We start from the raw sequence: 21526 nt of genomic DNA on the forward strand, positions 1-21526 counted from the left end.
AACTGTCTCCACAAATTGCCAAGCTGGTCTGTGAATCAATCTGTGTTGAATCCAACCCCATGCTACTCTTTACTGCTAAAAGCCCTCTCTCTTCAGGTAACGAAAGTTTCAGGAAAAGATAGCAATGCAGCAAAAATGGGCAGGGGAGAAAGACTCCCCCCCACCCAGAAAATGAGGACTTTGCTATTTCTGTTTGCTCAGCAGCAATCTGCTGTCAATGGACTTTGACCAAACTGTGAGAAGGCACCGAGCCACCTCAGCACATGGGCCTGAGTCCTGGCAGCTAGGTGACTAAGGATGAGCATCGAGTAGGAGAGCTCAGGCCAAGAATCAGCTGAAAGGCTTCAAACAGCTGCCTCTTCCAAGCCTGCAAGCTGATGCACGTCATGGCCAGCACAAATCTAGCCTCTCGTTAGAGCTGGATAGGAAAGCAGGGAAAATCTGTGCATGTGAAAAGTACATCACCATTCATGCTTTTGAGGAAGAGATGGTGGAAAGATCCAAATGAGGCAAGATGTGGGCAAGTTTCTAAAAATGTCTATGGCGTTATGAGGTATCCCTAGCTTCATTCCTCTTGGAGATGCCAGAGTTGGCAAAGAATATTTTTCTAACAATTTGGATGTGGATGGAATGGTTTTTTTTAAAAAAACACCCCAAACTCTCTGTTCTTCTAGTTAACTCCCCATAAACAACAAAATATTCCCCAAGGGAGACATGGAATTAAGGGGATAACTTTCCATTGCAGAGTGGGTTCCATCCTTCTGGTTACAACACTATGGACTCTAAAATACTATATGGACTCAATAGGGGAAGGCAAATACTGAATGAAGGGGCTAATCTCTCATCCCTAATTAGCTTTTTCACTGGCAAAGGGGCTAAAACCTCATGCTAAGACAGAGGCCCAAGTTTTGAAGTCTCTGACTTGATTTAAGCGACCAGGGGTCCTCAAACTATGGACTGCAGGCCAGATGCGGCAGCTGAGGTAGTTTATCCCCCTCAGCCAGGGCTATGAAGTTTCTTTATTTAAAGGCCCACAAAACAAAGTTTTTATTTTTAATATAGTCTGGCCCTCCAACAGTCTGAGGGACAGTAAACTGGCCCCTTATTTAAAAAATTTGAGGACCCTTGGAGTTGCACTGGCTTCAATCAGAGCTTTTGGAGGGTCTGCTCCTGACTGTGCTTCCTGGTCTCTCTCTTGCCTTCCGGCTGACAACCTCGGAGTTGAACTCTGTACTATATTTTTCTGGCTAGCATCCTCCTCCACTCCTTTTCCTTTCTCTGAGATTAAGAAGCAAAAAGGCTTCAAAGGACGATTTGATCAAAGGATCATTCCTCATGTTCCCACCTTTCCCTTAACTCCCTCTTTTTCTCCAGGTCCAAGTTCTAGAACCATGATGATAGCAAATCTGTTCTTGGAAGAGGTCTATCTATCCCTCTATGGATCTACTTACTATTCCTGTAATTTTAAGGATCAAAGTGCCCCTCCCTGGTCACTACTCATTCATATATGCTATCTCTATTAAAACATGAGCTCTTTAAAGGGCAGGGACTATGTCTTTGATTAATATAATATATATATCCTCAGTTAAGCACAGTGCTTAACAGTGATTTTTAATTCATAATCTCTCTCTCCTTCCCTCTCTCCCTTTTCCTCTTCCTCTCCCTCTTTCTCTCTGTCTCTATCTCTTCCTGTCTCTGTCTACCTCTCTCTCTCTCATATCTCTAAGTTAAACAGTCTATATGATGATGTGTTTAGGCAGTGACTATTGTGCCAAAGACAGATATTGACTAGAATTCCTAGAATTAGAGGGAATAATTGTGCTTCTTATATTTTTAAGATTTGTTAAGGATTTCTCTTTCATGACATGGGATTGATTCATTTTTGATGAATTTGTATGTTCATTTCTCAGCTAAAAAAAATGCTTTGACTATCTTGGCTCTATTATATCACAATCTAGAGCAGAGTTGTTTTCTCTGGTTTGGGATATGCAGCTTCCAGGTGCCTTGTGATCAAGATCACAGAATTCTTGGCCTCCAAGGGATAGGAGGGACAATGGCCTCAATAATATCTGGCAGAAATGAGGGTTCTGGTTCTGAGGAAATGACATCTGGCCAACTTTCCAAAGAATAATTCTGAGTCTGCTGAATGGCATCTCAGCGCATAACAAGGGAGAAAACCCTTTACTTTGATGCTGACGTGGCATATATACCAAAGCTTTTCTTAGGCATTAGAAGAAAAATATATATGCATTGATGAAATAGGAACAAGTTGTTGGTTCAAAAAAAAAAGACTTTAATCATCTTTTTTCAATGAAGAGGAAACTCAATTTATCAATAACAATTGTAACTGGTCATAAATGGAAGGCCTGGAGGAGAATACTAAAGTAGGCTTGGGACAATCACCAGTGTCAGGAAGGCCCCTGTCCATCACTGCCCAAGGAATCTTCATGCAGGTCTGGAAATCATAGTAATTTCCTTCCTCGGACTGTGACTGGGAGCTGAGCTAAGTGAGATATGTGAATTTTTTGGAGGGAACTACCAGACTGACTACAGAGCAGCTGGGCGGAGCAGGACAGAGTGACAGGCCTGGAAGACCTGAATCCAAATCCAGCCTCAGACACATACTAGCTGTGGGAACCCAGACACTCTGCCTCGGTTTCCTCATTGGTAAAATGAGCTGGAGAAGGAAATGCAAACCATTCCAACAACTTTGCCAAGAAAAGTCCAAATAGGGTCACAAAGAGTTGGACATGACTGAAAAACAGCTGAACAGTAATCAGACTGGTTTGGGGGCCTTGGATGCCATCATTCTACTCAATCTCTACCCTTCCCCTTTTCCCTTTTTTTATCTCACCCCCCCCCACCCTCACCCCCAATTCTGAAAACAGAGTAATTGTTTTACCTCGATGCAGCACGATGTGGTCGATCATGTTGCGTTTATATTTGGTGTGGTAAAGGCAGAGGGGACAGCGCAGGTCTTTGGGACCCTCCTCGGGAACTGCGGAATGCCCAGCTTCCACGTGCATAGTAAAAGCAGATCTGGGTGGAGGTGGAGGTTGGGAAAAAAGAAAAATTGTGACTGCAATCTCTTCACCATTCAGATTCTGCTAACCTCATATATTCTCTCTCTCTCTCTCTCTTTCCTTGTTTCTCTTTCCCTCCCTCCTTCCATCCTGCTTCTTTGTCTTTCTCTCTTTCTTTTTCTCTCCTTCCCTCCCTCTTTCCATCCTGCTTCTCTGTCTGTCTTTCTGTCTCAGAAAGATTTCTGAATCTCTCCTTCCTTCCTTCCCTCACAAAGGAAAGAGATTAGGGGATAAGTAGAGAATGATCCTGGATGTTAGAAGTGAAACTTTTCTTTCCATTCATGGAATTCCATCCAAAACTACACACTGGCTTTAAGACTACAGTTATCAAAAGGTACATCAGGATAGCATCCATTCAATGCACTGCTCCATCGGGGGCCTGGAAGCATCCCTCTATTCTTAAGTTTGACAGCTCGATGGTTTCTACCCCTCAAGCATTCCATGCCATGTTTGGAAGGATTTCCTGAAATGCCCTGGAAATCAGAGGTTGCCTGAAACCTTCTGAAAATCCATATTAGAAAGTTATTTCCATTTTTCCTTTGTTACAAACAAAGAATATTTCTAAAGTTGGAATGGTACCCTGCTTACATGATTCTTTGCAGTTAAGAGAGACTGGAGTGAAAACATCTAGAAAATATATTGTTCACAGAGTTCACTTGGGTAAGTGACGTGAGCAAACTGACATATCAGCTTGACAAGCATTTATTAAATCTGCACCATTTTGCCTACCTACCTCCCCCCTCAAAAAAGCCCAAAACACCACCACCCAAACTCTTAGGGACCCATGACTTCACGTCATTTGCCTTCTCTACCCTCAGTAGTCAGTTCCATGAGTTATGTCTCCCTCTCCCCACAAAGTCATCTCATGGGATGGCTAGCCCTCTGACGTCTTCTAATGTGGCTGAAGTTAGGCAGATTGGTTCTTGGAGGAGAGACACACTCTGTAATTGGGCAGACCTTAGAGCCTTTCTGCCTTGGAGGTCTGCCAAAGCCTCAGCTCCACTGGCACCACCTTTGAGAATTTTGAGTCACTGATGCACCACCATGGAGCCTTGAACCAAGATTCTTACTGAAGGTTCTCCCCACCCTTTACCCCCACTCAAAAAACAAACAAGCCCCAAACTGCTAAAATTAGTAATTGTTAAAGTCTCATCAAACACAGATGAAATCCAGAGTTCAATGGGAAAGGGGTGATTTCCACTGCCCAAACCTCTTATTATTGAAGTAATATGTTTAGTTGTGGTCACTTGCCTTCTCATCATCTCTACCTTTCCCCTTCCTTTCAGTCTGGGGTCAACCGCTTCTTGCTGGTGAGACAACTGGACTAAATTCACAATCTGAGATTCAGCTTTCTTCCTACTAGCTGATGGAAAATAAAGAGTCACTGGGAAAGTGCCTGGTTCCCTTCTAGCTTCCATGGTGTACTTGCACATGAATTTTATACCCTCTAATCTCTCAATATGGAATTTGGATTTAAATGGTTCTCCAACAGGGTGGTCAGAAGAACAAAGGGGAAGTAGGTCTCTGTCAGAGTAAAAGGGATGTAGGCTAAATATAAGATAGATTTTCCTGATGGCTAGAGCCGAGAGACTCTGGAACACATTACATTAAAAGCTGTAGCTTCTGCTTTTGGGGGCCAAGTGATTGACTCATGGAAAAGAACACACAGATATCATACAGAGATTAAACACAGCCCAGCCTGACTTGGGGTATGCATTTAGATGATTTCACCTCTTCATCTGGGCAGAAATGGGAGTTATATAAAATGGTGGCAAGGGTAGCCATTTTGAGGTAATGTTTCTTTCAGCAGGACTGGCCCTTCCATCCAATGGACCTAGAAGTTTGTAGACCAAAGGATCATTCTACATGTTGCTTAAATTATGGAGACCAGGGACTTCCCCTTTTGCAAAAAATACCCCACAAAACCAACAACTTACTTCTTCTCAATAAACCCACATCAATTTCTGGCTTATTGTCCCTAAGCTAAAGCATCTGCAGTTCTAAATTCAATGACTGTAATACAATCTTTTTTCTCTCCCCTCCAACCCAAAGCATTCACTTGAGTTATTCTTCTTAAAACTAGCTTCTGCACCTTAAGACGAAATATAATTACCATCTTCCGTTGCCAAGGTTTTCCCTCTACTAAGTTTCAGGTATAGGCGGAATATGCCTTTTGGACTCAAAGAAAAAAGCCCCTGAAGAGAAAGGCAGGAGCTTTGTTTTAGAAATCTGTGCTTCCCATCACTTACTTAAAGCCTGTATAAAAGGAGCAATCTTTGCACTTGAAGAGCTTCTTCCCTCCATGCTTGTCACGGTAATGACGCCTAATGCTCTGAATATAACCAGAGGAGAATTCACAAAATTCACAGTTAAGAATGGCTTCAGTTTTCTGTTCAGCTCCGGCAGTGGCCCCAGAAAGAGGTACAGGGCTGACACTGTTATTGTTCCTCGCCAGGGCAGCTGACTGATAGTGGTTCAACTGCTGCTGAACATCTGGAGGTTCTGAATAGGAAGAGTCTGTGGAGAGACAGAGGGGAAAATTAGACCAGGTGGAGAGAGGGATTTAGGGGTCTTGATTCTCAAAACTCCTTGACATCAGTTTTAGATGTTCCTCTTTATTTTCATTTTTTTTATAAAGGAGATAACTTTTATTAACTCAAGAGTCTTTCATCTACTTTGTATTCAATAACAGAGATGTAGGGGGGGGGAATAAGTCATGGAGGAAATTGTTGCCTCTTAATCTGACTTTGAGGGCTCACTGGTTTTTTAAAAATAAAATTCTGAGGTTAAAGTTTTCAAAGTGAAGGAAGAAAGTAAACTGTTTTCTAAAGGAAGCTGCAGTAAGGCAACAGGCTAATATAGACTACTGGCTCCTGTAGGTGAGATAAATAAACCCGCATATTGTACACAGAGACCTCCAAAAGGAAAAGCAGATGATGCAATCTCTCCCCCTTTGCAGCAAAGAATCAGCAGAGCCACCCAAAGAAAGTCAGCTCTTAGCAGGAATGCTTAAGCAGATGACATTCACCAATATATATTTTAAAAAATGCTCTATATTCTTGCAGCCAAGTGATTTAAATTTTAAAATATAAAAATCCAATTGTCGTCTCCCAGAGTAGGTGTTTAAAGCTTACTCAGCATTAAAATGGAGATTTATTCATAAATCCCATTAAAATGAAATTCCAAACAAGTTCCCTTGAAAGGTATTTGAAAAGTTCGTTTCTCTGAGTAAAACAGCCATGACAGGCACAAATCTGAAATCTGAAGGTGCTTTAACACCAAGAAAGTGGCGTTATGGAAGAAGCTGATATAGGAGGGGGGGGTTGGGCTGTAGTGATGTGCATGGATCTCAGCACATCTTGAAGGAAAACATTTTCAAAGGAGTCTCGAACATTTCTCAACATACTATTTTTTGAATGCTGAGGTTAAGAATTCATCAACATTGTCCTATATAACCTAAAGCTGTCAATGAATGACACAAATGAATATGGGCACAGATGAATTTCAGTGGAACATTCCCTGAAAGAGAAGACAAAGGACTCTTTTCTTAAGGCTTTCATGAAAGAAAGAAAGAAAGAAAGAAAGAAAGAAAGAAAGAAAGAAAGAAAGAAAGAAAGAAAGAAAGAAAGAAAGAAAGAAAGATTAAGAAAGAAAAAAAGAATAAGAAAGAAAGAAAGAAAGAAAGAAAGAATAAGAAAGAAAAAAAGAGGAAAAGGGAGTAGAAACTGTACAAGCCTCCTCCTGATTTGATGGACACTTAATTTTCCAAAGCATGATTCCCTGAGGCAGGACATGCAGGAATTCTGTAACACCCATACTTGATGAAACTAAGGCTATCCATTCTGGCAACCTATTAGAAGAGAAAAACAAAAGCTTAGGGGCCTCCTCAACGTGGGGATACCTTCTGTCTTCAAAATATTAAAAATCATTTCCCCCCCCTCCTCCAACCCTCCCCCTCTATTTCTCAGGACTGAGAAAAACCCCTTTGGAAATTGTAAACAAACCTGCCACACAAAAATAAAACAAAAGAAAACTTGAACAATAACTCTCAGCCTCCATGGGTTCATTACCAGGTGTATACTGAAGACAAAGGAAAAAAGGAATGACACAAGTGAATTCATTTTACCGGCTTCTTTTATCTCCTTTTCTTTGTTCCTTCATCCTTGCCTGATGAACCCAGTTAGGATCACAATACCACAATTGTTCACTCCTCATTCATTCCTTCTATGGTAGGTTTGTTTACCATTTCTGGGATTGTTCAAGATGTTTTCTACTTAAACCCTCAAGACTGGTTTTTGCTTCACACACACACACACCAAAATACAAAATACAAAACACACTACCTTTCTTCTCCTTGTGTTAACACAGACTAGAGGAGCCAGTTAAATACTGACATGTCACTATCTCCAAAGACACTATTCTGCTAGAAGAATCCCAGTCTGCTCTCTGGTCACTGGGGCGTGGAAATAGTATAACAAAGAAAACTTAGCATGTCTTTTCTCATCACTAAACTGTGTCTCAGATGTTGGCTACCTTAAGTTTTTTTTTTTTTTTAATCAATAACCATAAAAACAAATGTTGACAGCATCCAGAAAACACCTTCAAATCATCCTCTCTCTGACATCACCTGTAGTTTTCTCTCCTTTTTGTCACCCTGGAGGCCACAGCAGGTCAATTATGTGTTATTCCCTGCTCTGAAAAATCAGTCTGGATCTTGGTTGGCTTCTTAGGAATTAGACAACTAACACTTTTAATCTCTGCCTAATTTATGTAAAACCATAAAGAAAAATCTTGGTTAAGATTCAGGGGCTAGGTCAGGCAGATTAATCATTTCTTTTTGACTCCGCCGTCAAGGCTGTGTCTTGTTCCCTGATAGAAGAGTTACTAATCACTTAACCAGACTCTTTCAGAGAAGTGAAATCTAGTCTACTTTTTTTTACTTTAAACACATTTTTTGTTCTTCTCTCAAGGTCTATTACATATTATTTCAGCTGTCTTGTAAAACAAGTTCTCTCTTTTAACTCTGGCATTCACATACTATATGAAACCTTCTGAAATAGAGAAAAAAATTTCTTGGTGGACACGGGAAAGTGAAGACTGTCAATTTTCCAAAGAAATAATGCTCTATCATCTGTAAATTTCACTCCTTAAACTCAGATTGGTAGGTTAATATATAGAAATGTACACATCTCACAATTTATGATTCATGTTTATAACCTTGCCCAGCAAACAGCTCTTTGGGATCTTTATTTTTCTCCTCTGGACATTTTCTTCTCTGGAGATATTAATTATGTAAGATTTTGGCACTTTATTTACAAAAACAATAAGGATGTACATGGGATGGAAGGTGGATCATGGATTGTTTAAAAAACAAAAACTCTATAGCTATATCACACTAGTTCACTTAAGGCTCCTAGAACACAGAAGGTCTTCTCATGACTAGTGCAGAAAGGTCACTAGTGCTAAATAAAGGAAATATATCACATAAATTAAAAAAGACACTCAAAACTGCCAATCACCATTGTAACCCATGACCACATAAATGGTATCTCCACATCTTTTCAGTCACTATAAGAGGTAATTAGAAGTGAAGGAATTTGGACCACCTGCAAGCCCAGGCAGGTAGTCCTGGCCCAGAGCAGAAAATAGTCCCCTTGATGCAAAGTTGAAGAATGAAGGAAAAAATAAAACACTGAGAGAGAAAAGCTGCACTCTATTGTAGTGAGCTATGCAGCAACTGAGCAGTCAACATTGAAGTTAATGTATTGGCTGAGGGGATAGATAGTTGTAGAAGAGGTTAAATTATTAGACAGAAGAGCCATGAGAGGAAAGGAAGTCTATACTACAGTCAGCAATGAGAAAGGAAACGCTAAAATAAGCAGATAGGTAGACAGGGAGAAAACTATATTAAGCAAAAGGAATATAAATTACACAGGGCTTTGACAGAAACCAAGTAAGATTTGTGAAAGAAGAAAAGACCAGAAAGTGTGACAGTAAAAAAGACCACACAAGAGACTTTTCTACCAATACACAGGGCAGACAAAGAGAGCTGGAGAGGATGCTGCATAAATACCATGTTTCAGTTGGATGGTCTATCTATTATTCTCAATAAATAAACTGAAGACAACACAAGTTAAACAAACTCAAGGTCTAGAATGTCCCAAGTGGGATTTTCTTGGGAACAGGCTTATGAAACCAAAAGTAAGGTGATGTCCATAAGTTGTTCTTACTACCCTGCTCAGAATGACAGATGACAAAAAATGGTTCAGTTCTAAGGTAGAAAATCATAGTTCATATTTCTTTGAACCTTCCACATAACTTCCCTATTTTAGGGGACCCTGAACTACAACTTCAAGGAAAGGTAGTTGGTAGTTAAAACATTACTAGATCCCAAGCTCCATGACAATAGAAACTAAGAAGTATTTAATTTTTTCTTTTAAATATTTTATCCCAATTATATGTTAAAACAATTATTAACATTTAAAAAAAAGTTTTGAGTTTAAGTTTCTAATCCTTCCTCCTCTTGCCCTCCTATCTGATTGGCTAATGTGACAAAAAAAGAAAATGACAAATGTTGCAGGGGATGTTGGAAAATTGGGACATTCATGCACTGCTGATAGAGTTGTGAACTGATTTAACCATTCTGAAGAGCAATTTGGAATTATGCCTAAAGGATAATCAACTTGTGCATACTCTTTAATTCAGGGTTGGTTTTTTTTTTTTTTTTCAATCTCTACCTTCCCCCTTTCTTTCATTCCAAATATGCACTATGAAGGCCAGCACACAGTAGGTGCTTCATAAACATTTGCTAAATTGCAATAACTTAACTCCTTCTGGGTTTAGGTAGAAAGAATGAAAAAGCATGCCCTTAGAAAACCTATATTTTAAATAAAAGAAGCCAACAATTAAAGTGAAATAGAGATCATACTACAGTTTAGAAGATTACAGGAAGGGGGAAGAGCCGGCAAAGAAAAGTAGGTTGAGATTTTAATACTTTTTTGATAATGATGGCAGAATTAGCCTGATAATGGTGCCAGAACTAAAGAACTTGTATTGGGTGGGAGAGGCAGTCCTGGAGAAAAGATGGTGGGTGTCATTTTAGCCTTAAACAGTAGGCTATATGCAGAAACTATAAGACTAATATTAATATATTATGGGAAAAAATGGGCAAAACAATATTTTAAAGGTGAAGAAGACTGAAAAACTTCAGAATGAAGGAGGTAGAGGTATCTGATATGGAACAAGGTATGCATTTTTAGATATGATCCCATGAATTCATTTTCTTTATTATTATTTCTAGGAGGAGTTCTATTGGATGGGAATCATTGGTGGATTTAATCATTTTTCCAACAAAGGATATTATTCAAAAGATTGGCTGGTCTCACTCTAGGACCTAATATAGAAGACACAGAAAGTATTTTACTGTGGCAAAAAATGGAATAATCATGAAAACAGTATTTTCTCCCTATTGTGAGAGTTTAGTTTACTTATAGAATCATGCTCCAAATTTCAAGCTGGAAGGGACCTTGGATCTCATTTATTTCCAACCCCAGTTGAGCAAACTGAGACTTGAGCAGTTGTGTGACTGACTACCTGACGATTACACAGGCAGCAAACAGTAGTTAGGATTGGAACCCACCTTCTCTGATTCTTTCCACTATATCGCAATGTCATGGATGAGAAATAAAAAGAAGCTAAAAAGGGCAAATGAGAAATAATGTAAGAGCTTAACCATCCAGAGATTAAGTAGGACACCAGAAACAGGAAGAATAAATTGAACAGTAAATTGTGAAAGCTGCAGAGGACAGCGCCTTTAACATGTAGTGATACATAAAAGCAAGACCTCCACAAAGATCAATTCTCAATTTTCTTCAGCTCAGCATAGAGGGTGTGAGTGAAGGTGAAAAGGTAGGAGAAACATCTTGGTGCCAGCAACCACAATTTAATTATATTTGAGCTACATTTTCTTGCAGACTTGGGAGACTGACACTTTAAACTTAATGTGGAATCAAGGAAGGGAGAAAAATAAGCATGATGAATTCTTGTAGAGCAAATTTTGTTTGTAGCCAGGAGGCAACATATCAAATTATATAGAATTAACAAGAGGAAATATTGGTGCCTAAAATGCAACACAAACAAACCACCACCACACCTTGGCTACATTATAAGAAAAGGAAATATTAATTAGAACTAAAACAATTACAGTCTTATAGAAATGGAAAGGGAATTAATTAGAATAATTCCCAGAAGGGAAAGAACTGAGGGTCAGAAAATAATTCAACATTTAATAAAAATATAAAACAGGATAGAATGAACTGCATGAGATAGAACTCTGAATTTTAAAGTGGAAAACCGGCAAAAATTCTAGCATAATAAATGGATGCATTTATATCTTTCCTGAGAAAAGGGAAGATTGATGGGGTAAGGACATGTTGGTATAAATACTAAGAGAAAATCCTTTACATTTGCTTCAGCCACCAAAAAATGCTGCAAGTATCCAGAGTATGGGACAAAAGCTTAATGAGCTGGCAATACACCAAATTATTGCCTCCTTAGGAAACTGAACAGAAAGTTTGTGGAAGGTCCAGTAACAATGACAAGAGAGCAGCTAGAGACATAATTTACTTAATGGCCAGGAAAACTTTAGGGATGGCACACAAACTTATTCTGTATATGCCGGGAAAATTAAATAAAATGGTTTTGGAAGTTTTAAAAAAAGCCTAAATATTTCAGTATGATAGAGAAGCAGGAATTAATGGCAGAAAGAACAACAGTAATGGGAAGGTCAAAAGCAAATGGCTGAAACTCTAAAATTGTTTGAATCATCCATTGTTATGAAGGACACTTTTGACGCCATATATGGAGGATTGCTTAGCTCTGGGGAGTCATGGTTTTGTTGTGTTATTTTTAAGATACTACAGATAAAGCAAAGGGTAATCAAGATGATTCAAGGGTCACTTTGATCTTATAAAATAAATATTATATAATAAATATATAAATATTATAACATAATATTTATATATTATATGATAATATAATATATAACATAATATAATATAATATAATTATAATATATAATATAATACAATAATATTATAAAGTAAAAATTTGGATAATCTAAATTCATTTGATATTTGACTGAAATCACTTTAGAGAGATATAGATATCTCTTAGTCATTCCCCATATTCTTAACCTTGAAGAGAATTTAATATTCAGGAAAAATTAGCCACTGCAGATAGCTTCCCCAACATGCCATGCAAAGAACTTCTGAACAGTTCCTCGTCTGAAAACCTTCCCAAATTGAATTGTTCTTATAAAAAATTAAACCTCAAGAGTAACTATATTTGATAGGATCACAGCTTTAGAGCTGGAAGGGACCTTAGGGCTATCTAGTTAACTTCTCCCTTTTAAAGCTGAGGAGATTGATACTCAGGGAAATGTTGAGTTAAGTGACTTGACTAAAGTTAACAAGGATTGTAAATATCAGAAGCAGAATAAGAATCCAGGTCCGCTCACTCAGGAGAAAGTGTTCTTTCCAGTGTATCATGCTGCTAAGGCTTTTTTGGATTATAAAAATTGTAATAAGAATAACAATATATTACCTATATTATTATTTTTATAAGAATTATAAGATGTGCTAAGGAACATAAGTACCTAGAAGTTATTAAGGTTTGGTGAGGTTTTCCTTTTGGATTGGTGGGGGGTGAGGGGAGAAGAATTATACAAAGAATATCTCCAGACTTTGGAGTCTAACACCTGCTAGCCTTCCATTCCTACACCCTTCTGTGGCATTGAAACAGCAAGTTCTGAGACAAAGATCAATGAGAAAGTAAATGATGGGTGATTCTATATATAGCAAGTCTAGACTCAATCAGTTGTCATGGAGTTAAACTGAAAAACAAAATGACTAATTTTAAAATAAAAGGATGAGATAAAGCTTGAAGGAAACTCACGGAAGAAATTCCTGCCAGGAAGTATATCTGGAAATAGCCAAGCAAATGCCAACACATGTTTGAAAATAATCATCTTCCTTAAATGGTAGGAAAATACTTAACTGACCACTATAGAGAGATCACTAATAAAACAGGGTGACTTTATTAAGTATGAAGAGAAAGTATCTTGCTCTAGTCTGAAAAGAATCCTAAGTACATAGGATTATAGGTTCATAACTGGAAAGGACCGCAGAGGTCACCTTGTTCCAAACCCTTCATTTTACAGATGAGGAAACAAGCCCAGAAAAGTTAAGTAACTTGTAACTTGCCCCAAATCACATGAGAGATAAGCAAATCAGATCTCACCTTAAGTCTCCCCCTAGTCCCAATTATCTAGGTCTTAGATCAAGTATTAGAGAAAAATTCTAAACAAAAATCTCTTTCCTTTGAACCTTTGTGGCTTTCTTCAAATACTTGTCCAGGCTCATATTTCCATGGCCAGGTTTCCAGCTCATGTTACCTTAATAAACCTCAATTAACTAGAAGTCAACTACATAAAAGCTCTCAAATTTTTACACCCCTTTTCCAACCTCCCACCCCATGTTTCATTTCTAGTAGTGAAAATTGAGAGAGTGAAAATGCAAAGAAAACAAGTTGATGGCAGGGATGCATTAAAATTAAAAACCCTAACATCCAGGTCATATCCTGGGGGTCAGCATCCATTTAGCTCAATCACCTATGGGGTCTACATCTATGAGACTTTATAATTAGACCTCAGGCTCAGAATAATGACCCTGAGGAACTGTGTGGTCTTGAATCATCAAAGAAAAATTTAATTATATTCAGTGGACTGTACTTACTAGTACTAGAAAATCAATTAAAGGAATACATTTTGGAAACATTTTTTCCAAAAACTAAGGTTGTCTCATCAACCTTCTGCCAACCAGTAAAGTCAATTAGATCGAACATCCTACTCTCTGAGCATTCTGGTTAATTTTAATCTTACTAGGAAACAATAATCTACTTTTATTGAAGAAAATTATGCTTTAGGTATCTGGTCCATGTTTGTTTGCAGAATTGAGAATAGAAGGCCAAACTAAAAAAAAGTATTACCATAAAAGAAGTCTTTAACTTAATTCCTATGGTCTATTCAGAGATATAATAAAAAATTTTGCTCACAGGTCAGGCAATACAAACTACTTTCTTAATTTAACTTTGTAATAATGTGAACATAAGTAATTAAAACAAATCTATTTAAAAGGGAGACAAAAATTGATTCTATGAAGAAAGAGACTGATACTCAAGACCCTTCTAGAGCAGATACCAATCCAACTCAAAGCTGTTTCTGAGGAAGCTTTGGTCCTCATTAGGGAATAGGGGTTGTCAGGCTGACCTGAAGTCACACTACTCTTAAATGTGCCTGAAGGGATGAGGGGGCAAGAATTATGCCTTCTTTGTATCTTAATTATTCAGCCCTCAACACAACATACTGAAGCTTCATATTTTAACTGATCATTCATTCTAGCTGTTAGTTTGTTTCTAAACTACTAGAAAAGTAAAAGAGGTATGAAAACACAAATGCTACATATTTTTAATTGGTACAATTAAATTGTACAATTTTCACAAATTTATAAAATTATGATTTTTAATTAGATTACATGGATTTAATTGTGCAGTATTTAAAAATATTTATTGAAAACGTTTATACTCTACATTTTGGTGCTATGAGTCACAACTCTGATTGCCATCTTAGTGACAGCTTTGATCTTGTATCATTCAGTTGCAAGTATGAATTTTGAAGTTTAAAAAAAAAAGAGAGTAAGACCTGTGGTGGCTTTCTTAACTGGTTTCTGATAACGAACTTCTTTTTTTAAATCAACTACAAAAAATATAGTATCCCTTCGTTACTAGTCACAGACTATAAATATTAAATAAACATGAGATTTTTAGAGCAGATACTACCTATAAAGCTAGTTTTTCACCTATCAAAGATATTTATTGATTGCTTCTTATATGTTTAGTACTCTGTTCCTGAAGCACAGAAAAATCTGACCTGCATTTCTTCATTAATTTTACACTCCTATCACAGGTAGGATAGGAATTTTACTGATAGGAAGATGGAGATCCAGAAAAGTAGTTATAGAGCAAATCAGTCATGAAATTCAATATGACCTAACGGCCAGGTTAATATCCTATTGCATTGGATCCTCCTGAGAAATGGAGAAATGCCTTTGCTGCCAAAGTCATTAACAATAGCTGTACATCTTCCTTCTGGATTGAAAGTTTTTGTCATCTGAAATATTTATTCTTTTAAAAAAAAATCTTGATCGACACAGTGAGGAGATAAGGATGAAATCAAGAATGAATGAAGCCCATAAGTGTATCCTTTATTGTTATCTTTCCTAATATTTTGTGAAGGATGCTTTAGGTGGCATCTGCTATTGTTAATTGAAGAGCACTCTTACAATACCACATGCATAATTCACATGTGACTCTTTTGAATTGTATGATGAGGAAGTAATGCTTCCTGCTGTTCCGTCAGATCGAGTGGATGTTTTCACCATATTAAAAAAAAAAATCCAACAAAGAAACATTTAACATAAAAGCATCTTTATATATGTGATCCGGCCATAGCCTTAGGTGGAAGACTAAAGCAACCTGGGATGGCATTTGTCATTCACAGACAGCAGGTATTGCCCTTGGGGTTTCTTCCTATGGCCTTTTCTCAAGGAAAAGCTCCCACTGACTTCAAGGGAAAAATGACAACCCAAAGCCCATTCTTCAGGGTTCTGTGAAGGACAAGAATAAAGAAGTATCCTTATTGTGAGGAAAAGATTTTTAAAGAGTAGGGCAAAGAAGACGTCTATCTGTACACACATACACACACGTAGATAAATATAAAGGATAAATGTAGGTAGGAAGAGAATGTGAGATAGAGATTTGATTAAGCAGAGAAGATACTTTTTTCTGAGGTGCATAACTATTCTAAAATTGTCACTGAGCCAAATTCTCACCCTTGATGAACCCAGTGGGTTCCTAACTTTTATTCTTTTCTGTCTTTCACTTGTCACCATAAAACATGGAAAAAGGAGCTGTTGATTCAGATTCTTTTTATGATCATTAATAAGTGAGATTCTCTCCCAGGATGTCTTTGCCACATTATGAACCAATATGAGAACACTGAACAGCGATCTGGAGGTCCAGCATAAAATAAGGTACATGATGTCAAGTAAAAGGGGGAAAGAGGGGACTTTCTGGTCTTCTCACATCTCCGAGTTGCTTCTAGTCTTAACAAAGGCCTCTGCTTACCTCTTCCACCTTATTTCCCACTCTGCTTCCATACTTTCTGCTCTCCTTGAATATCCAGATTGTGTTTGACCATGAGAATTTCTCCATTCCTTTTCGACTCTTCAGTTGCTGCCCATTCTGCAAGGTCCAGATCAAGGTCCAGATCAAGGACCAGCTCCGCCATGGATCCTTCTAGGTTTACTCTGGTCCATACGATTTTCTCTTTCTCAAAATTACTGCAGCACTGAGATGCTGCTTTAGTTGCTTAATTGTAAGCTGAGTTGTATTGTTGAGCCTCTGGCGATTTATGTGCTAGTGTTATCTCTCAAATAAATGGAAACCATTTCCTTGTGTGCTGGGATTGTCAGCCATGGAGCCTTAGAGTTGGAAGCAACCCCTCCTCTCCCATGACAAAGAGCAAAGAAGGGAAATTATTTATTCCAGGTGGTACAGTACTTGATATCTCTTTGGTAAGCCATAACCTCCATAACTCCATAACATGTTGACTGATTGCAGGACCAAGGGACAACCGGTGGGTTCTCCAAGCTATGGAGGCAGAATTTCGGGAAGTTGACAGCGGGAGACATTTGGTCTTTTATGATTCTGAGCATCTGCTGCTATTGTTGCTGTGCAGCTGTTTCAGTAATACCTGACTCTTGATGACCCCACTTAGGGTATCCTTGGCAATGATACCAGAAAGGGTCTGCCATTTGTTTTTTCAGCTTATTTTACAGAGGAAGAAACTGAAGACCAAAAAACTAAAGTGACTAGTACAGAGTCACCCAGGCTATGAATCTGAACTCAGGTCCTCACAATAACAACAATTAATAATAATAACAAAGATTATTATTTTATGGAATACGAAAGTTTATAAATTGCTTTACAGATATCTCATTTGATTCCCACATCCCTGTGAAGGAGGTGCTATTATTCACATTTTACAGGTGAAGAAACTAAAGCTAAGAGACATGACATAATCTGCACAGGGTCACTCAGTTAATCAATGATTTGAACTTAAATCTTTTTGATTCTGAGTCCAGAACTGTATTCCCCTTGCCACTTAATGTTCCTCCCAGTACAGTTCCCTTCTTGTATTAGCATAGAACTTATTAGAACTGAGAAAAGCTTCATCAATCTAAAAATCCAAATTTCATATCTACCTACTTAACCCATTACAGACAAGAAATGTAAGGCCCAAAGAAATTAAATGATTTTTCCAAAGTTATATAAACAGCAGTAGTGAGCAGCAGGTCTAGGATTTAGATCAAGGTCCTCTGTATCCAGTGTACTTTCCATTGGGAGCACCTCTCCCTTGAGAGACCCCTTGATAATTCAGTTTATTTAGTGATCTCTGGCTGTGGGGATGTATTCTATTTACAGATGGACATGTGAGATGATACCTCATTACAGAAACAGGGTCAAACTCTCAGCCTGGGGAAGAAACAGTAGTTTTTTCACAAAAGGAGAATCTTGATCAATGCTCCCAACTCAGCTTTTCTCATTTGATTAATTAGGTCATAATAGTCATACATGTTGTCAGAGAGGCCACGGCTACTGGATTAATTCCCATGGAGGCCAGGTACTCTGTTCTGTAGTCACAAACCACCTCCCAATATTGGCCAGCTGTTCCAATAAAATCATAAGATAAAGAGCTGGAAAGGACCTTAGAGATCAACTAATTGATCATCTGATGCCTTATAATGACAAGGAAACTGAGATCTAGAGAAGTCCAGTGACCTGACCATTAACACACATTATTTGTACTGGATGTAATAATATTGACTGCACAGAGCAAATCCATCCACACTATTAAAAAAAATAAAACCAATGTCCTCCCCCCAAAAACAAACAAACAAAACACACACACACACACACACACACACACACACACACACAACTTCAGAGTAATATACTACTGACAATGATTTGTAATTCTGTGGGAAAAAAATTCTGTATTTCATCCTATACAGTAGGAAAAACAAATACTCTCTCTACTCAGTTGGATTTAAGGTGCCCAAATTACATATTTCAAACACAAGTCTTCTTTCTCTTTAGGTTGAATATCCTGAGAATTTCTCATCATACATGGCTTATGTCCTTTTGGTCCCTGCAGTGGGATTCAGACTGTGAAAACCAATGGATTATATACATATAGACATCCACATGGTAGTACTCAGCCTTACTCAGCATGTAGGCAATGACAATAAACTAAAGAATGCAGAGTGCTCATGAAGGATAGCTTAGAGAATACAGTGATGTTCAAGGTTTGGAAAAACATGCTTTGGACTATTTTCTGGGGTTCAGTAAAATATAAACCATATCTTGCCGATCCATTTGCTTCCTTCTTAATTTTTAAGCCCATGTGTCTATTGAGGAAAATTAAGTACATGTGTTTGGGACTCACTTACACTGAACTCATCAAAATATTATTTTTTAAAAGTTAATTGATGTTTTACAAGTCTCACGAGCTTTAAAAAAAATAAACCTTGAATCAGCAATTCATATTTTGCAAGTAAGCAAAATTCTAAACTCACAGAACTACAAAGCTTGAAGGTACTTCCATCTATAATACAGAAGCAGATACAAGAAAAAAACAACACAACAACAAAAGTACAGATAACTAGGGTTGATTCATTGGCAGGTACTTTAAACTTGATATCATGTGTATTTATAATAACATAAAATGCAAAACAATCTATATGCCCAATGAGACATGACTTGTGATAAGGAGAATGGCCAAATAACTTAATATAATGTAATGCCATTGTGCAGTAAAATGACAAATATTAAGAATACTGAGAGATACAGAAAGACATTAAGTGATACAAAGCAAGGTCAGCAAACTAAGAACAACAGCATACCTGCTGACTACAACTATATTAAAAAAACAAAGGCACCAAGGCTTTTATGAGTATACAAGTCATTTGGAAGGGATTAAATAACAAAAAATTATATTTGACTAAAATTATGTTATTGATATTTTCTGATCAAATTATAAATAGTTTTAATTTTAGTGTTTTATTTTAAGATCACACATTTGGTTTAATTGTATTTATGCGTGTGAGAAGGCTGCTAGGAGCCTATCTATCCTTTCCCTGGTGTAAAAAACTTCCTTCACCAAGGAAGAACAATTTAATCGCAGTTTATAGTCACAAGTGTGTGAGTGATGGTTTGCAAGGAGCATATCTGTCCTTTTACTGGTGTAAGAAACCTCCTTCGCCAAAGAAGAACAATTTCTTTTTTTTATTAGCATTATTTATTACTAATAATAATTAGTAGTTTATAGTCATAGGGTTGCCTAGAATACTGAATAGTTAGGTTAAGTGATTTTAGCCATGGCAATAATGCTAATAATATTAGCAAAACTTGACCCCAAGTCCTTTTTACTTAAAGACTACCACTCTATCAAGTATTACTTATTATATTGTTTGTAATAACAACCAAAATACCATATCCATTTGATGTTTTTGTTTTTGCCCAGAACTAAATATCCAAGGTGCACAGGAAATTTTTCTAGCAAGAAAGCTCCCTTCTCAAAATCATTTGCTAAGGCAACTGCAGATGATTAGGAGGAGCTGAAAGCTAGGGACAGCAACCTTCCACTTGCTTAGATTCTGCAAATCAATAATTTTGCATGGTCTGTGAATGATGTTCTAAATATCCAAATGGCCCTTGGCAGAAAAAAGGTCCCTACCCCTGCCTTAGAGAGTGACCTGGGGGCACTGTAAAATTAAATAACCTCCCCAAGGTAATGTAACTAATATTTGTCAGAAGAACAGGGGTTTCCTAATACCAGAGCAGGTGAATTACCCAGATACCAGACTAGCTCTCACTCTGGGGAAGGAGTGGAGAATTGTGGAGTTATTTACTCTTGTTAAGCAATTTGCATGAGCAGCCTGGCAATGCAAGGCTTATTCATTCTACTCTCACCCCATGCCCGTGACGCCCCATCCTGTTCCGTGTCCATCCATATTTTCTACTCCTAGACTGTGACTTTAGTCTTTCTGTCCCTTCACGCTGCTAGCAAACTATTTCCACAGAGCAGAGAGCCTTTCCTGCAGTTTAAGAAGTGCTTAAATTCACTGCTTTTAAGTACATTGACTGATTACAGCTTAAGATGATGGAATCTGCAGGACGAAAGGTTTGCTTCTCCTTAAAACATTATATGATTCTGAAAGTAGAGACACAGTTCTTTATGACAGTCCTGCCAATTTCACTGAATGGACTTCTCAGCTAATTTCCCACCCACCAGGATTAACAAAAATTGTACATCCACATTCCTTCTATTGACCTTATTTTTTCTATTCGTACGTTCACAGATATTCAACACACAGACGGCTCTGTTTGTGCTTACATGTTCCACATTAACTAAGCCTCCTGGCTTTCCCACTGGCATCATGTTGATGGCTTCTCACAGTTACTAAGGAAATCCACCAGTCTTTCAGAGTGACAAATCCTGAAGAAGCCAGTGTTTGGGATGCCTCCGTCCAGCACAAAAATAGAAAACCACTTGCCCCAAAGGGGATTCCTGATCCAAGCACCTCTCTGAAGTACCCCAGGCAAAAGGTCGGCAGAGAGAAAAAGTTTAAGGAACTTAATTTACTTGTCTTCTTGGATTCTGAACTTTTAAGAAAAAAAAAAGATTTGTTTTTAATTGGTTAATTTTCTTTTTTTCTTTTTCTTGCCAGTTTAAAAGTTTTCCACAACATCCTCTGGTTAGTGGCAAAATGTCAAAAGGTGTCAAAGAATTTTGCTAGTATTATAATACTTTACAAATCAACACAGAAGTTGGCAGATGATAGGCAGTCAATTTCTGGCTAAGGAAATAGTTTTTTAAAAGTTACTTGCTGACAGTATTCACCAGCTCCAGACTGGGGAATAGCAATATAGCCATATGTATGTATATTCATATATTATATACATACATATTTGATAATTTGGCCTTAATATATGCAATAATGTATAGTAGGGGTAAAGTAGAGGGGAAACATAGGCTAAGTTTCCCCTCCCCCCAAAGATTGGATTCTTCATAATAAGAGGGAATGCCTTAGAGAAACTCCAGTTCCCAGAAATCCCTGGGGCAGAACTGCCTCATAACTCCATGCAACTATCTGACCCTCTGATCCTCTTAGTAATTCACGTTCCCCTCTGGACACAGAGCAAAGACATAGTGTGTGTAGACCATTCATCCTTATTTAGGAGCTGGCTGTCTCAGCAGTCTC

At 37.8% G+C, this 21526-nt stretch overlaps 1 protein-coding gene across 2 annotated transcripts in view; it reads right to left on the reverse strand.

Annotated features, from left to right (window-relative positions):
- The window catches only part of ZNF462 (zinc finger protein 462), a 154667-nt gene that overhangs the window by 27237 nt on the left and 105904 nt on the right, over positions 1 to 21526 (reverse strand). For both annotated transcript variants that reach the window (XM_051986937.1, XM_051986929.1), the window contains 2 exons: positions 5333 to 5600; positions 2903 to 3039 (listed from right to left, as the gene is read on the reverse strand). In XM_051986937.1, coding sequence (XP_051842897.1) covers positions 2903 to 3039; positions 5333 to 5600 — 405 coding nt within the window. The remainder of the gene's footprint in view (positions 1 to 2902; positions 3040 to 5332; positions 5601 to 21526) is intronic.

The sequence above is a fragment of the Antechinus flavipes genome, chromosome 1, assembly GCF_016432865.1.
Source record: "Antechinus flavipes isolate AdamAnt ecotype Samford, QLD, Australia chromosome 1, AdamAnt_v2, whole genome shotgun sequence".
Taxonomy (NCBI): Eukaryota; Metazoa; Chordata; class Mammalia; order Dasyuromorphia; family Dasyuridae; genus Antechinus; species Antechinus flavipes.